The 18,418-nt window shown below is 45.4% G+C and overlaps 1 protein-coding gene across 1 annotated transcript in view; it reads right to left on the bottom strand.

Moving 5' to 3' along the window:
- PRKCA (protein kinase C alpha) overlaps positions 1–18,418 on the bottom strand; it is a 414,246-nt gene that overhangs the window by 121,890 nt on the left and 273,938 nt on the right. The window contains exons 4-5 of the mRNA XM_003786187.3: positions 6,255–6,366; positions 2,671–2,799 (exon numbers count right to left, since the gene is read on the bottom strand). Coding sequence (XP_003786235.1) covers positions 2,671–2,799; positions 6,255–6,366 — 241 coding nt within the window. The remainder of the gene's footprint in view (positions 1–2,670; positions 2,800–6,254; positions 6,367–18,418) is intronic.

The following is an 18,418-nucleotide window of genomic DNA, read 5'->3' as shown; positions in this document are numbered from 1 at the left end:
ATAGCAGACTAAATAGAATAAGGCACTTTTATTATTAAACTATTGCTGTATTCACATTCTCGGAGTAGAGCTTTATGTATAAAAATGTCAAAGCTGATTGTCAAGAGGCTTGACCAAGTTGGTTGCTGTAAGTTACACTGGTTGGTTCCTCGTGGGAAAAGTGCACATCCAACTCAGTGAAGAGGTACTGTCCCTTAAGATGATTCTGCAATTTGAGTCAAGTTCAAGTCTTGGCAATGGTGGAGCGATTAGCCTGGTGTGAGCTCTCACGTGATGGGACCTGGCCTGTCTCTTCTGCCTGTGCAGCATGGGCTTCTGTGCCCCCTGTGCAGCTTTACATCCGCAAGGCTTGAGGGGCTTTCCGAAGAGACCAGAAGACTCAGGCAGCACCATGTGGTCACTGCTTTTATAACAGAGGAAGGTATGGGGCAAGTCCAGCATGCACAGTGTGTGCTCTGCATTACACCAAGATGCAATGAATGCCAGCTAAACGCTTAATAACTCTGTCCAGGCATTCTTGCCTTGCAGTGAGCCATCAGGTGCCACATGCAAGCCTCATAATTAAACTGTGACTATTCACCTGTGATATCTATTCTACTGCCAACAGTGGTAGCTTTGGAAATAAAGGGGAAAGTAGCACAAAAAGCACCAAATGTTTAGCCAATAGGCATTCTATTTCACGGCTCCTCAATCCCTGGCCACCTATTGAGACTATGTTTTATGTTAATTTTCTCCTAAACTGCGTGCTCCCAGCTCCCGATAAATGGTTTTGACAATGCAGGAGCCTTCATAGAAGAGAGAGAAACAAGAGTGAGGCTGTCACATTGCAAACATTTTCGTGCCCAATTACGGGACCCCTGAAGAGCCCCACTTCCTCTGGGCAGAGTGGGCCTGGCTATCTGCAGAGACAAGGGCACCGTGGACTTCACATGCATCAGCCCCCTTAAAGGGAAATGGGTGGGGGGCACAGCCTCACATGTAAGGGTGTAACCACCAGGGTCTTGAGAACATAAGGAACTTCTCTAAAACACAACAAATCGGAAAGGATTCTGGTCTACGATATAGATTCCATTCCCAAGTTCTCTCTTGACCATTGGCTATAGTTGGTTGTTTCATCAAGTTATCCAGAGGCTAAGTGGTTCACCCTCTCCTGGCCATCTTGGGACCCTTTGCTGGGATTTCCCTGAACTCTTACCTGAGAGGACAGCCTTGGGGAGAACACTTGCTTATTGTTCAAAGGGGAAAAAATAAAAATGTTTCCAAAAGTAAGTGTCTCTCAAATTCTCCCCTCCCTCTTTTTTTCTTAGACCCTCCCCACCTTTCTTCTTCTTCTTCTTTTTTTTTTTTTTTTGGTAGAGACAGAGGGACACTTTGTCACCCTCGGTAGAGTGCCATGGCGTCACAGCTCACAGCAACCTCCAGCTCCTGGGCTTAGGCGATTCTCTTGCCTCAGCCTCCAGAGTAGCTGGGAGGACAGGCACCTGCCACAACACCTGGCTATTTTTTTGTTGCAGTTTGGCCGGGGCCGGGTTTGAACCTGCCACCCTCAGTATATGGGGCTGGCGCCCTACTCACTGAACCACAGTGGGAAGCCCCACAGGCACAGCCTGCTTTCTTCTGTTGTATCTTCTGTTATCTACAATAAGTAACATTAAAGTCATTCTTTCCAAGTTTGTGAAAGCTTCAAATTCCTATACAAATGGATGAAAATGAATGCCCCTGTCAAAGAAAGAGCATGGTACGCGGTCGGTCCACGGGGGAGCCCTGAGAGGAGGAAACAGGCTGATGCCTGAGAGTAACTCTGCATGGAGTGGGGGACGGCACAGAGAGGCCAGGTCATCTTGAGGACACAGGACGGGGCCGGGGACAAGATGCCTTCAGGATGATGTCACAGTTTGATGTTGCTGCTCCTGATCTGGCTTTGGTGGGAAAGCTGTGCTACGGCCAAGCCCGCCCATGCACAGCCCCCAGGAGGGAATTCTGGTCCCTCAGCTGCAGTTTGTAAGAGATGTGATCGTTACAAGCACAGGTTCTGGAGTTAAATGCCTCCGTTTCCATCCTGGCTCCTTACTTAATGACTACAACGCTTCAAGTTACCTATCTCTCTGTGCCTCAGTTCCCTCTTCTGGAAAACTAGGCTAATAATCTTCACTTTCCATAACAGTCGTGAGGACTAAACAATTAATCTATGTGACGTTCCTGCACCACAGCTACCACGGTGAAGCACAGCACTCACGGCTGTTGCTATGGAGGGGTGGATTTATCAGGCCGCTGGAGCCCAAAGCCCAAGGCCATTTAACACCTGGAACATCCATCCATCCGCCTCCTGTTGCCCCAGTTCTGCTCTCTCCGACAGCACTTTGATTAATCGGCTTCCCTGTCCCCTGTCACTGGGAGGGAAACACACTATCCATGTGTCAAAATAGCCCAATCCACAGGGCGGCTGTGACTTTGCATGACATTGAGTATTTGGAAATTCAGGTGTACAAACCAGTCTCCTGGGAGGAACTTCAACGTGTATCCGCTGACCTCGGAGGCAGTGAGGATTCTGTCTGGCAAAGGCCTCTCTCCAGGGCCCTAGGCGGCCAGCCCAGCTCCGTCCTGCCCTGCCCCAGTGGGGCCTTCCCCGGGGGCCTGCCCACACACTGTTCCCATGCCAGCGTGCCTCACCCGTGACGTGAAGCTTCTCGTCGGTGACCTCGGCCTTCAGGTAGATCCGCCCCCTCTTCTCTGTGTGGTCCATTCCGCAGAGGCTGGGGACATTGATCACGCACTGCTTGTGAACATTCATGTCGCAGGCTGTGAATTGAGAAAGCAAAGGGTGAGGACGAGCATATGGGCTCCAGCCGTCACTCCCTCGGTGTTTTGGTGTGTGAGCAGAAGTGAAAACGACTTATCCCCTAACTCAATACTTCGTTACAATGTTTCTGGTGACATAAAGAACTGTTAGCAGATGTCCCCACAGCACAGGCTTGGTGTGAGTGACAGTATCCTTAAAATACCCGTACCATATTTGTTCAGTCTTAACCGAAATACAAAATACCAAAATACCCGGTCTTGGGCTTCAACGACTGTCTCAAATATTACAACAGTATACAAAGTTCACACAGGTAACTGCGTGCAAAGCTCGGGACTCATTAATATTTTATACACATCATATGAAAACTTTAAAACAAAGGACACTTGCTGCCAAAGAATTCCTTGTGCCTTTTCTGAGCTCACCACTGAGAAAGAGTATAAAAAAAATCTGCGGGTAGAGGACGGGAAATCCATGAAATTTTCCTTTCCTCGACGAACCCTGTATTTTCAAGAAGGTTTAAGAATGTTGCCTTTGTTTTTTTTTTTTTTTCTTTCCAAAGAGCTTGGGTTTGATATTTTAAACCTGTCTTCAAATATTTAAATATTATTCTAAGTAAAACAAATACACGCCCGGCATGATAAGCCATTCCTTACAGCTGACATTACGTGGGCGAGATGGGGGAGGATTAAAAAAAGATCAGTCTTCCTGCGACGAACCAAGCAAACCCTGAAAAGGAGCCTGTGGGCTGAACAGAAACAGAAGACTCCGAGTAGGGGTTCCAGCTCTCGCGTCCTTGTACCTTGCGGCTTCTAGAAAGGAGGATGGCCGCTGGACTCCTCCTAAATCCTAGCTGGGATGCTAATGTTATTCTGCAGCCTTCCAGGTGGAGCCTCCCTGCCCCCTTCACTGTGTTTCATTTTAACATGGCCAGGCAAATTGCAAAAAACATCATGAATAATGTATATTTGTTAGGATTAAACGCTGAAAGCAGGATAAACGGACGCGGTAAGGAAAAAACAATGAGCCGATTCACAGATGCGGATTCTGCGGGGTTCCTGTTTCTCAAGCCAATTTGTTCAAAATCCTGTACCTTCGTGTAGCCAAATGAAGGCTCCTGAAAAGTTGTATGATGCAGACAGCTGACGTTAACATACGTGTTTGGGCAGAATTTGCAATTTAAGGGAAAGAAATGCCAGAGCCTCTAGACAGTGAACAGGCCATGAGGGGCAGGGAGGTGAGTAGGGACAGTTTGCTGGGTTGGGCCCTGGTCCCAGATCTACTATTCACTGGCTTTTATGTCTTGGGAAGCTCATTTGTTCTCTTCTCTGATTCAATTTCCTACACTACAAAGAGATTGGCCTACACAAGTTGTTGCTAATACCCCTCTCCCCCACTGCCAAACAAAATTATATATAGGACTACGACTGTACAGTGTGTAAGGGCCCAGGCAGAGGCAGCTTCTCCCCAGAGGTTAAGGAAGGGGCTGGGGTCCTGCCGCCCATCTGCTAGTCCTCCTCTTGCTTCCAGGCAGGAACAGGGGCCATGGCCCCAGCAGCCCCGTGACTCCAAAGAAGAGTTCAGAACAAAGCAAAACAAAAGAAGAAAATGAAACAGCACTGGTTCAGGTCAGTGGTTTTCAAAATTTTTTTTTCGGAATGGAACCTGTTTTTCAAACAAACTCTAAAGCAGAATCCTAATATATAAACCAGACCGTTCCTTTATTGGCATAAACTTAGTTACTACATTAAAATTTATACCATTTATTTCTCACACAGACATTCAAGGCTCACCAGTAAAGCCCCCTGATCCAAACAGAACTCTGGAACCAGCTGCTAGGGATGCTAGCTGTTGTCTCAGACCAGCCTCCACGCCTCGTTTATTTCTGGATTTTGTTAAACCTGTACAGCGTCCAAAAATCCTGACTCACACAGAAGATATGCAAACAGGTACCGTGTTTACCAGCAAGAGCCACAATCCCAGCAAGCCTCTTCAGTTAAGTGGATGTGGCAAGAGAAACCGGATTCCATGTTCTGTAGAGTAGGCTTCCTGGTGCCTTCTCTAACTCCACAGTGGTTGAGTATGTAACACATCTGTTCCAAGTTTTCAAATATTTAGAAGTGTACTTACAAATGCACTTAGAATTAACCCTTGCAAGCCCCTGAAAACCGTGCCTTTGGAGCCCTAAGGTGTCCTGAAGCCCAGAAGGCCGTGGCCTGGATGGTAACAAAAGTTAAGTTGTTAAACTGTACACCTGTGTGAGGTGAAGAATCCCTGCGTTCTGACAAACCCTCCATCTAAGCTTTAATGTTCAAATACATTGATTTTTATGTACTGTGTTTGTTCCATACAGATATGAAGCCATGAGACATAGCAGTCATCCACGAAGGGCAACATGTACACATTTCCAAAGGCTTCCCTGCCTATTCCCAAAACAGGCTCAGTAATTACCTTTGCATGTCCTAAAAGCATGAACTGTCATTTCAACAAACAGCCTGGGGAATCTCGTAACTTAAGGATTATGGAAGCACGGCTTGGTGCCTATAGCTCAAGCGGTTAGGGCGCCAGCCACACACACCGGAGCTGGCAGGTTTGAACCCAGCCCGGGCCTGCCAAACAATGACAACTACAAACAAAAAATAGCTGGTGTCTGTAGTCCCAGCTACTTGGGAGGCTGAGGCAAGAGAATTGCTTAAGCCCAAGAGTGTGAGGTTGCTGTGAGCTATGACAGCAAAGCACTCTACTGAGGGCGACAAAGTGAGACTCTGTCTCAAAAAAAAAAAAAAAAGAATTTTGGGGAAGAAAGAGTTTCCATAGTTGTTTTCTTTCCTTCCCTCCCGACAGTTGGTGGAGATACACATAGAACAAATCGGGAGAATGGAAGAGGCTGACGTCTTCCCTATTAGCGTCCCTCAATGACTTCACCTGGAACTGGACATAAATTCCATCTGTCCGTAAACGCACAGGGTGACTGAGCTAAGACGCTATCCTGGTTTCTGTGTTCATTTCGGTTTTAATTTTAAGGAGATCCTGCTGGATTTTTCCACAGTCCATCCACTAATTAGAGAGACAGGAAGATAATGACTACGGTTGCTTAGCTTATTTTGAAGCCTACCAAACGTGGAATCTGGAGGTGGGGAGTCTTCCTGGGGTTTGACCAGCCTGCAGTTTAGAGTGATTAAACATTTCTACCACTTTAAAATAAACTGTGATAGTGCCCACCAACTGCATTTATAAAGCGAGGGGCTTTTTTTGGTTGTTGGTTGTAACTAGGCAATTAAGTAGTTCAATAAACCAGAACTTCAACCGTGGAAGATTCTATACTTTTTCAGTCTGAACTAATTCTGTCTATTGATGAGTCGGTGTTGCAAAGTTACTGAAGCTTCTTCAGTGCTCAGGAAACCCTGAGCATGAGGTGCGGAACCTCACTGTGAACTGGAAAAGAAAACTTACTTACTGTCACATTTCATCCCTTGATGGATAAGTCCGTACAGCAGCGAGCCGCAGTGATCGCAGAAGGTGGGGCTCCCGTAAGTGTGGATTTTGAACTTGTGCTTGCTCCTGGGGTCCTGAGAAGAGAAGAAGCACAATGTCCATTCTAGCCAAGCCTCATCACACCAGACTGGACTGACCAGACTCAGTCACACCAGACTCAGTCACAGTCAGACAACAATACAACAGGCGGACGTGACTTTCTGCCACCTCATGTCTTGATGTAACAGACACGCATGTTTACTCTTTTTACAGGGTGTAATTTGCGTATATCAGGATTCCCACCAAAACTATGGATCTACAGCCTGGATCTATACTATCAAACTATGGACCTACAGCCATCAGAGCCCTTCGGGGCAAGGGTAGTGTTTTAAACCAGTGGTCTCTAACCTTTTTGGCACCAGGGACTAGTTTCAAAGAAGACAAATTTTCCACAGACTGGGGGCCAGGGAGGATGGTTTGGGGATGACTCAAGCACATTGGATCTTCTACTTCAGACCATTAGGTGTTAGATCACGGGTCCTCAAACTTTTTAAACTGGGGGCCAGTTCACTGTCCCTCAGACTGTTGGAGGGCTGGACTGCGGGCCCCGGGATGAGTCGGCTGCTAAGCATGGCAGGCAGCAGCGGAAAAAACACCCGGCGGGCCGGATAAATGTCCCAGTGGGCCGCACGTGGCCCCGCGGGCCGTAGTTTGAGGACACCTGCATTAGATTCTCATAAGGAGCGCACAGCCTAGATCCTTCCCATCCACAGTTTATAGTGGGCTTCACGCTCCTATGAGAATCCAAGGCTGCTGCTGACGTGACAGGAGGTGGCGCTCAGGTGGGGATGCACATGACGGGGGGCAGCTGGACTACAGGTGCAGCTTCTCTCACCCACCTGCCAGTCACCTCCTGCTGTGCAGCCTGCAGACTGGGACTGGCCCATGGCCCAGGGGGTGTCTTTCCAGGGCCCAGTGCAGGCTGTGGTACAGAGTAGGCACAAGATCAGGTTGTGTTTGTGAAGCTGAACTGAACGACCCTGAATCTGGCTCATTCAAGAGCAAGATTTCCAGAAATACAATCTGCTGTGAAACCAGATATATCCCCAACCTGACAGGCACATCTTGCTTCTGCACAATCACGGAAGCGTTACACACATTTGCACAGGGAGACTGTGCCACGGTCAGAAGAAAACTGGAAAGGCACCAAATTACACGTCCCTCAGCCCCACTGCTATTCCATGACTTTCACGCACACCATACAAAGTACCAAACTGGCGTCAATTGCAATTGATGACTTCTTTTTTTTTGATGTAAAGTTGTTTTCACAGATTTTGGATAGGGAAGTAACAACTGTATACAGCAGACCATTGTAGTTCAAGAGCACAAGACTGGAGTCACTGACTGGTTCAGGCTCCAGTTCTGCTACTTCCCAGGAGCATGACATTGGACAAATTATTTATCCTTTCTGCCTCATCTGTAGAGGAATTAATGGCACCTGTCTTATGTGGTTGTGATGAGGACAAAACGAGCGAATCTTTGTAAAATGCTTAGAAGAATGGCTCACGCAGGGTAGGTGCCTTGTAGAAAGAGCAGATGGGCTCCTTCGCATCTGTGACCTCCATTATCTAACATGCACAGGCAGGGAGATAGCTGAAAGGTCTTTACATTCTACAGGAGCTATAAACCAGGGGTCCTCAAATTTTTGAAACAGGGGGCCAGTTCACTGTCCCTCAGACTGTTGGAGGGCCGGACTGTGGGCCCTGGGATGAGTCTGCTGCTAAGCAGGACAGGCGGCGGTGGCAAAAACACCCGGTGGCTGCATGTGGCCTGCGGGCGGTAGTTTGAGGATGCCTGCTGTAAACCATTTCATATTCAACAAGTACATATGAGGACCCATCCTTAGTAAACACTTCCTCCCAAATCAGCCTTTGTGGTCTGAGCACCTGTCAACACAGAGTTGACAACTGAATCAGAAAAGCCCTCAGAGGAGCAGGGTGCAGGGAAGGGCTGTAGATCCGAAGCTCCATGTTAGCCATGTTAAGCTTGAGCCACCCCTTACAGCAGCGGTTCTCAAGCTTCCTAATGCCGCGATGCATTTTCATTGTTACACAGGGGTGGAGACCCATAGGTTGAGAACCGCTGCTTTAGAGGTCTGAGCAAATGCAGAGAGGCTGGAAGAAGGATATTCTTGGCTTCTAACTTTCTAAGGGCCCACGTGCTGGGGACTTAAAGGAATTCCAAAGGTGATTTTGACTCTATAATTCACCTTTTGATTGATTTGGGGACCTAAAACCTAAGCCACATGTGAATGAGTCATTGTGATTACTTCCTATAAATATAGATTTGAAATGATGAAATATTTCAATCATGTAGACTAGATATTAGAGAATATTAAGCCAAACACTTATGTATGCACCACCCAAATTTGATAGAAGTATTTCTATTTTTTCATCATATAGTTATTATCCTCATTTTACAGAGATGTTACTGATCTTCCCAACGTTGTGTGGCTGATGAGGGTCAGACCTGGGATTCGACCAACATTAGAGGATTCTCATCCCACGAGTATGGCGCCCCGAACAAGCAGGAAATGCAAATTATTTAGTCCTTTCCCAGACCAACTGAATCAGAAACTCTGGGGCAGGAGGGACAGGCCCAGCCTCATGTTGGGTCATTCTAATGTTGGCAATTCACCAAGGGCTGCGGACCACTGCTTCAGAAAGTCATTCAACAGCTATTAGCAAAAACCTCATGGGTACTAAGCGAATCCATGTAGACGACTGCCAATATTCTTGGGACAGGTCACCAGTTTTAAACTAGTTTACTAGTTTAAATATCTCTCCTGGGGTGTGGCTAATCAACATCTTCCTTGAGTGAGTGTTTTTCCATAGACAGCAGCTGTGACCATGGTTTGACGTGAGGCAGCCGCTAGGAAAGAGGTCCACCAATGTCCCCAACATCCCGGGTGTCAGGCAAGGGAGCAGCTGGGTGTCAGCACTGATTAAAAGGACCCACGTTGACATGAAAGGTTGTGTCCTGCAAGGTGGAGGGCAAAGAACATGCTAGGGGAAAGGGAACAACCATTTTTCCCTGCGGAAACGAGATATGCACAATTGGTGTTAAGTAAATAAAGAATGGCAGCTTGCACAGAGCCTCCTGGAGTGTGGTGTGCCGGGCGGCCCCAGGGAGGCTGTCAGGCCAGTTGCTTGTCACATAGATCTCTACCGACATGATGCATGGGCAACTTCACTTTTCAGGAAAACCTGTCTTACTCATGCAGGGGCCATATGGTGACTTTGGGCTCTAACCATTTGGAGGTGTAGGCAGAGAAAACCATCACTTACACCTCCTGTGTAAGTCTGGAGAGCCACCAAGCCTTGGAGTCTTCATACCCCCAAATCATGTATGTGGATAAGGATCCTGCCTTTGAATTACAAAATCACTGACAATAATAAATGACAATACCACGGCCCATTTTGCTGATTATCAGGTCTGTGGAAATGCTTTACAATAAATCTCTGTTTAGAACAAGAGCGTTTCTTACAAAAGGAGTGCTTTCCGGGACTTGTGAGACCTGCACTCTGACCCAGCCCTGACACAGACCCTGTGACCTTCGAAAAGTCACGTCACGTATTTATTTATCAGGCAGAAATAAAAACTGGCCTATGTCATGGGTTGGGAATGAGGCTCAACTCAGGGAGCATATGAGAAAGGTTTTGTAGCCTGAAAGTCCCTCGGCAAAGACAAGAGATTGTTGTTGTTATTCTATTATCCTTGGAAGTAAAGTTCAAGCTGCCCAAAGTTTCCCCATAGCACTTCAAAGACTTGAACTGATTGGGAAGGAGCAGGACACTGACTGGCTTCAGTCCTGCGGGTGGTGGGAGGGGCAGCCAAGCCTGCGGAAGGCAGGACTTTCCTCCCCGCCCCGAAGCCCCCTCCTCTGCACTCCCTGACCTGACTCCCAAGACAGTTGGGAAACTGTCAACCCAACCATCCCTTGCACTGCCTGCACCATAGAGATGGGAATACAGGAGCATGGAAACTCGTTTCCAGTCTAAATAATCTCACCTAGTCTGACAAACAGAACCACAGTGTCGGCTCAGGAGCTGTGACTCAGGATTTGCTGAGAGCAGCTCCTCCTAAAACCTCCCTGGGCTCTCGACATTTCTATTAATAGCCACTAAACAGCGATGCCTGTTACTTCCTTGGGCCCTGATTTCCTCATCTAGAACTTGAAGGTGTTGGCTTGGATCAGCTTTTGCAGAAAGGTACTTCGCAGAGCCCTGAGGTTGTCGGGAGGTGCAAGGGGCTGCTGGGGAGGGGGGCAAAAGAGGAAAGCAACTGGACTAGATCGTCTCTTTGGTTCCACTTGCTTAAAAAGAAACTCATGAGAATTCGCAAAAATAGTACAGGCTGTCCCTGCACACTCTTGCTGCCGCTTTTCCAGTGATACATCTTACGTAACCATGGTACATTCGCAGAACCGGGACTTGGACGCTGCCACAGTACCGGTAACCAGACCGCAGGCTTTAGGGTTTCACCAGCTTTCACACGCGTGACTCCAATGCAAGTATTTTTATTATACAACTGAGCAGTTAAATATACTATTTACTGAGCAGAGAATACAGTAATATTTGCTCGCTAAATGCCACTAGCTCATGAGAACTGCACCAGAGGAACATCTGTTACTTCTTTATTAAATGTATAACCTGCTGGATCTCATGTTAAGGAATCGTGGGAAGATGAGCCTGAAGATTTATCTGCAAGGTAAAATGAGGATGCTTTTATCTAAGGAAAGGCAACATAGGCTGTTTCCAAACTTTTCTAATCAGGTTGTCAAAACCATTTTGCGGCACAGGCTGACTGAGGGTTGATCCACAAGATGGTACTAGCCTGGGTTATGGGAGATTGGATGGTGGGCAAGGTCTGGGGCTCCCAGGCGATGCTTGTCACCTGGATGGAAAGACAAGGTGAACGACAGAACACCAAGGCAGGCCCCAGCTACCCGGGCTGGAGAGTAGGTTTCACGACATTTTTCAAAGGAATCATGCGAACAATGACTACAGGGTTTGTGTGGCCAGGGAGGGACATGGAGTGGGGCTAGGCCATGAGGAGGTGCTGAAACTTAGGGGCCCTCATGTCCAAGGCTCATGGTCCTCAGGTTCAAGAAGCCTCGGGATTCTTTCTTTTACATCTATAGACCTTGACATCCAGTTCCTCACTTGGGTGAGCCCCTCGTGGCACCCCAGAGTCTCTCCTCTGTGCCTTCCCCGTGGCTGTTCCCTCCACCTGCCATGACCACTTCATGCCAAGACTCCCCCTGCCGGAACACCCAGCAAGCAATAGCGAAGGCTCTCTCTGCCCCTAGGAAGTCTCTCCAGATGTCAGCACCAGATACAACTTCTCTCCTTCATCTGACCTTCTGGAGCGTTTTACTTCTTTTACCTGCCACTTAACTACGTCCCGCCACTTATGACTGTTAGGATTCTATCTGCTGACCTCCCTTACCATTTTGTCATTATTTATCTCCCACGCACAGAGAGAACTCAGATGACAATGTAACTAACTCAGCTGAATTAGTGACTCTGCCAGACCGAGGACACGTGTTAAGTTTTACACTAAAATACCGTTAACCAAACCGCAGGTTTTAGGGTTTCACAGATTTTATGTCCCGTAGGTTCTCTCTGAGCTTCCTGCAAACCAAAGCAAAGAGGGGAAAGAGACAAGAATAGGATTCTCTGGGAGGGCAAAGTTATCTGAGCACGGAAGTCTGTCTTTGTATCCTCTGAAGTCGTTTTGTCTCAGACATGGTAGGCCTTTAATAAATGCATACAAAAGCAACTACCAAATCCTTAGCAGAGCACACTTTTCTTACTGTGCACCTGAGACTTCTCAATAAAGTTATCTCACAGGTGACAGCAAGTCCGGCCATACTCACATACACCACATAGAAATGGCTGGTGTACCCATGTCGTCACCACTACCAAGTTAGTAACATCTTCCCTTTTAGTGACATAAATCTTCCTTTTTACTTCTCCAGGCACTGGCAGCCTCTCATTAAGTAGAGAGTGAAACCTGCTGTCATGTCACCAGCCTGACATTACAGTATAATGAAAGGGAGGAACACAGAACTCAGACACTTCTGCCATATACGTAGTCGGGAGGAAAAGTGAAAGTTTTGACTAAATTTCTTTTCATAAGCACAACCGAAGTCTAACCCACAAATCTAAATCAGGACCTCTTAGGAAAAAAAATAAAAACACCAACAAATGAAAAATTCAAGTTCTATTGGAAGCATCTGCTAGCCTGGTTCGCAGTTCTTAGTTTTATAATATAGCAGTTTAATTAGCCTTCCTTGGAAACATTTTTCAACATTTCTACTAAGACATTTCCAAGTCTTTCTTTATCATCATCCTCGTTACCACCACCATTTTGCAACTTGTTAAAATTAACCCAAGGATCTACGAGGCACGGGATTTTCATGCTGATAGGGCTTTAGATTTTTCCTCGATGCATTCTTGTTGCCTTATCTACACCCATCCAGAAGCGTATTCCAGGTAAGTGTGCAGTCACCGTCTTCAAGCACAGAGACTAACATGGCCACGTATAAAGAGAAAGCTTGAGAGGGGTTAATGCTCCCTGCACACCGGGAGGCAGGCAGGCAACCGATGTTGTTTTTTGATGAGAATGTTTATATTTGAACAGACATCACTTCACATGCCCTTTTAATGTGATGAGTAAAATAATGGCAGGGTTTTGGCTGGAGGTCATCCTGGCTTGAATTCTCCACCCACATCTGATTGCGTCTGAAATGCCCCACAGTTTCTCTCAAAGGACCAACATGTCTGTCGTTGAAGACTGGGGTCCAGGCTTTAAGAGTTTATGGAAAATACTGTTTTTAACGGAGTGAAGCTCTGGGGTATGACTTCCTCAAGCGCCCATAGCAGTGTGGGTCTCTCAAGACGCTCTCTCTAAATACCAAGGAAAATTCTCCACTGTCACCATCTGATGTGTTCTCAGGATTCATGCTTGTAAGCCAAGCTTGGGTTTAAATGTCACCCACATGCTGACTACATACGAAACAGAAAGCACTGCTCCAAGGGCAGAGCTAGCATTGGTACCGTCATCCTAAATGTCTTGGGAAGCAGTTTTATTTTTTTTTAACTCTTGATATTAAAAAAACCCAGCTCATTTAAAGGTTTTTGTTAACATGAGGTATTTAGCAAGTCTAGGCCATCTGCTCAGGGTGATTTTATGTAACTTGGGCATCACCGTGATTATTACCTTGGCTATCACGTGCTAATAAGCAGGGCTCCTGCAGCCCCTCTCAGCCTGCTGGAGCAGCCCGGCCCACTCATGCCCTCTGTCTTTGGTTTCCCCAGGTACTGCCTGCTTTAAGAAAGAGTAAAGGAAATTCCATGTCTGGTGACAGTAATTAATTTTTGATCTGTCACGTAACCTCAGTTTATTCTGTTGTAAACACTCATCTTTACAGTTGGACTAGTTCGTCAAATTAGGCTTTGCTGGAAGGATTCTTATAAGTCCTTTGCCCAGCTATGTGAAATGCTGTAATCATTAATTGTCAAGCCACAAACACTTAAAAAAAATTCTAGATAAATCTCTACCAACAAGGCAATGGCTAAACTCTAACATGGAATACTCCATAGCGTACATATATTAGCAGTTAAATAAAATGAACTTGATCTTTCTGAAACAACATGGACAGATCTCTGAGATATACTGTGTAATGAAAACAGCATGTCACACAATGAAACATAAAATACAATGATGTCTATGTGAAAGACAGAAACAAAAATACTCCTCCCTGAACAGTAATATATGTATAGCTTTTCTCCAGACAGATAGATAAGTAAAATGTCTCTATGGGGACAGACTAGGTTCAGAAAAGACAGTAGAAGGAGAATTTTAACATTATCTGAAAAGATGTAAATTGAGAAATGACTGTATACATGCTAGGATTGTGCTTACGAATACACACTGCACTCTGGCCTTGGCAAGAGATCCTGTCTCTAAAATAAATGCAGAAAAAATTTTTTCTTAATGTTTAAAATGTGCAAATATTGAAATCATAAGGCCTAAACGTTTTCATTTAAAAATAAGGTTTCCTAGTTATTTATCAATTTCTTCATTTTGTCTCAAAAGTTTATTGTGCAGCTAGTATGTGCTGGGTAGTATATATAGCCATGGCGGTGAAGACTCTGAGTGTGGCTTAGGTCCTGTCCACCTTGGGAGACACTAGGTTATACTACGTTAACAAATCACTCCTAACTTTCAGCGGTTTCACACAATAGAAATTTCTTTCTCCCTCTCCTCTTCGGCACCCTAGCTCACAGAGCAGCCCCTGTCTGGGATATATAGCCAGTCTCCCAGAAGAATAAAAAGAGAAATGGTGGGGTCCTGGATGGCTCTTACATCTCTCACTTGGAAATGGCACCATCATTTCTGGTCACATTTCTCTAGCCAAAGCAAGATAGGTAGCTAATCTGGACGTCAACAAGGCAGAGTGTAATATCCTCCCCAGGAAGGGGCAATGGATGCTTTCAACAGTCATATTATCTACAAAGCTCCTCAGAGATGTCTGTTACCACCATTGAATATTATTTGGTAAAGAACAACAATGGGTTAGAACGTCAAACTTTGAAAGCTTGTAGGTTTAACAGCCCACGTGAAATCAGTTTTAAGTTGGTGATGCCAAATAAAGCCAATCTACCTTTTAGATATAATTTTAGCTTAGCAGCAAAATGGTACCCAACAACTTCGGAATCTCATTGGCCTATGTTTATTTCTTCCTCATGTTATGTGTCAGTGGCTGCAGGGTAGACGCACCTGGCTAATCATGCCAGGACTTAGGACAGGGACAACTGCTATTTGAAATTTTTTTTTTGAGACAGAGCCTCAAGCTATCCCCCTGGGTAGAGGGCTGTGGCATCACAGCTCACAGCAACCTCCAACTCCTGGGCTCAAGCGATTCTCTTGCCTCCACCTCCTAGTAACTGGGATTACAGGCACCTGCCACAAGGCCCAGCTATTTTTTGGTTGTACCTGTCATAGTTGTTTGATGGGCCCGGGCTGGATTCGAACCTGCCAGTTCAGATGTATGTGGCTGACAGCTTAGCTGCTTGAGCCACAGGTACCGAGCCGACAACTGCTATTTGAGACATATCATTCTTATGGCACATGGGAAAAAAGAAGTGGTGGAACTGAATAACACGCTCTGTTAAAGCTTCTCACAGGTAGCAAGCAGACTTCACTCCCCTGGGCCAAGACTGCGTCTAGATGGGTGAAGTTCAGCCTCCAGGGAGCGGCTGTGAGCCACACAGAAGCAGGTGGGCTCCATAATCCTCTTCTAGATAAGGGAACACATGATAGGGGACAGCGACACAATCTTCCACAGCAATGGAGGTTTTTATTCTAAGGATAAACCATTATGCTTCTTCCTGTTGTCATACTGACTCCTCAAAAGAAGGAAAAATCATTCAAATATTGTATTTCTTCGCTCAATTAGGAGCGCTGACTGCTTCAACCAGCTTTATGATAACCCCGAGACTGGTAATCATCTTTTCAGGAAAATCTCACACCTAGAAACAACGCTATTTTTTAAAAAGTTTCTATTGTGAAATAGTTTTAGACTCCCAAGTTGTAAAATAATGCAGAGAGTTCCCATGTACTCCTCACCCAGCTTCCTCCAATGACAACACCTCACAAAACCATAGTACATGATCAAAACCCGGAAATGGCCCTGGGCGCGATGCTACCAGTAGACCTTTCATGGCTCTCACCGGCTATTACTGCGCTCGTTGTACACGTGTGTGTTTACAAGTCTATGAAATTTTATCACGTCTACGGTCATGACACAAGTGTTCCTTCTCTACAGAGAAGTACCCTGGTGCTATTCCTATCACAGGCATCCACTTCCCATCCCTAACCCCGGGCAAGCACTGATATGTCCTCTATTAAAGTTTTATGGCATTTTTAAGCACCAAATCATGTTTATGCTAAATACAGATGTGGTTAATCCCAGCGCCATACTTTGAAAGCAAAACAAAATTGTTAGGGATATAAGAAGAATCTTAAGTATGTGAACCCCTGCCAGTCCTGTGCGAAGTTCTACATCGCCTATGAGAATTCACTGCCAAGTTTATATGACTCTGTGAACAAATCAGAGATAAACAGAAACCTATCTATTTATCAAAATTCTTCCAAGATCTCATCATCTTTTTTTTAATTTAGTAAAGACAGCATCAGGTTATTGTGTAAGGTACCCTGCCTGGTATTCTGTATGACGTAGGACAAATTCTGAAGACCAGTATTTGGTAGTTACCACATAATATGCCTAAGATTCTGCATTCAGTTTTATCATGAACTTGCAAAAGTATACCATTATTTGCAAGAAGGCTGACTCTGGCTGGGAAACGTGGCTCACGTCTATAATCAAAGCACTCTGAGGGGAGGCCAAGGTGGGTGGATTGCCTGAACTCGGGAGTTCAAGACCAGCCTGAGCAAGAGTGAGACCCCATCTCTAAAAATAGCCAGGTGTTGTTATGGGTTCCTATAGTCCCAGCCACTTGGGAGGCTGAAGCAAGAGAATCTTTTCAGCTCAAGAATTTGAGGTTTCTGTGAGCTGTGATGCCACAGTGCTCTACCCAGCACTACAGAGTAAGACTCTCTCTCTAAAAACAAAATAAATAAATAAAGGCTGACTCTTATACCTCACTATAATGCTGGGAGATACCCCAGCAACTGGTATTTGTTCATCTGATTAAACAGACAGAGGAGGCAGAAGGTATAATCCTGTATTTTTTTTTTTTTATTGTTTTCTAGACTGAAAAGTCCAAATAGTGAGGATTCTATCTTTAGGACCCCTGATCTTTATGCAGATTGCTCATTACTCCCAGAAGACTATTTCTCAAGCAGCAACTCCCTCCTGGCCATGTCAAGAGAAGCTTACTTCCTGATATTTAATGATCTTCTAGACTACAATTTTTTTTAAGTGCACCTTATGGTAAAATATTATTCTAGTCTCTTGTTACTAATTTTCAATAGTACACGCACATGTTCTTTTACATAGGCAAAATATTCCCTGGATCAAAATGGGAAAATGATAAGCTATTGTTTTCTTATAAATTACAAAATCCATAGTAATACTTAGGTAGAAAGAAACGTATCTATGTTAATATTTTTGGTATATTTCATTCTAGAATGATGCAGTGGGAGTGGGGGGGAGGAAGGAGAGAAGGGTTGATCTGTAGCTTTTTTTCCAACCTAACAGTTCATCTTAAATATCTTTCAATGTCACATCCTCCTCTATGCTATGTCCTCCCGTGGATGTACCATAATTGATTTAGCCAATCTCCAGTTCCTAAACATTTAGGTGAGTTCCAATTTTTCACTGTTACAAACAACACTACCATGAAAATCTACAACCACACGCTATGCAAATGTCTTATCAGTTCCTTAGGATAAAAGCCAGAAGTGGAAATTTTGAGCCAAAGAGATGAACATAAAATATTCTTTTAAAAAGCTGCTCATCCTTCTAAGGCCGGGGTCTGTTTTGATCTAGCCAAGCTTGCCAAGCCTTCTGGATAAGCTTGCAGTTTTATACCTTAGCTAGAAAGTGGTATGTTAACTCTCGGTTTCTCTTGATTTTTTTTTTTTTTTTAGGGTTGGGCATTTGTCCACGAGTTAGGCTTTGCCCATCTGTTCAGTGACGGTTCAAAGCCTCCTTAGATAAACAGTGGATGGTTCTCTGCTCTCCCACTGCAGCAACTTGCTCACGCCTTGTTTTTTTCCCTTTATTGACATCCTTTCCATCCTTTTCTAAAACTGGGAAGTGAGAGAGGGTGAAGGTTCGATGGATAGCAAATCTCCAACGTTTGTCAGTAAAGGGTGGCTGGTCAGAGGCATAAAGCACCAGAGCATCTTACAAATTAAACACAGCCCCCCACATACTTCTCAGGCCCGCTGTAAGTGTCGCTGGCACTCAGTTTTAACTCTGATCCAGCGGGTTGAGCGTCACATACGTGACGGAGTAAAGGAGCCCTCCTCCATGACCTCCCTCAGTGCTGCTTCTCTGCCTCTTCTGTGACCTGCTCTGTCCTGCCCTTCCTCATTTTTGTCCCTGCA

Source organism: Otolemur garnettii, unplaced genomic scaffold, assembly GCF_000181295.1.
Source record: "Otolemur garnettii isolate 467f Iridium unplaced genomic scaffold, OtoGar3 scaffold00018, whole genome shotgun sequence".
Taxonomy (NCBI): domain Eukaryota; kingdom Metazoa; phylum Chordata; class Mammalia; order Primates; family Galagidae; genus Otolemur; species Otolemur garnettii.
Note: the sequence above shows the minus strand (reverse complement) of the source record. Positions and strands in the feature narration are given on the sequence as shown.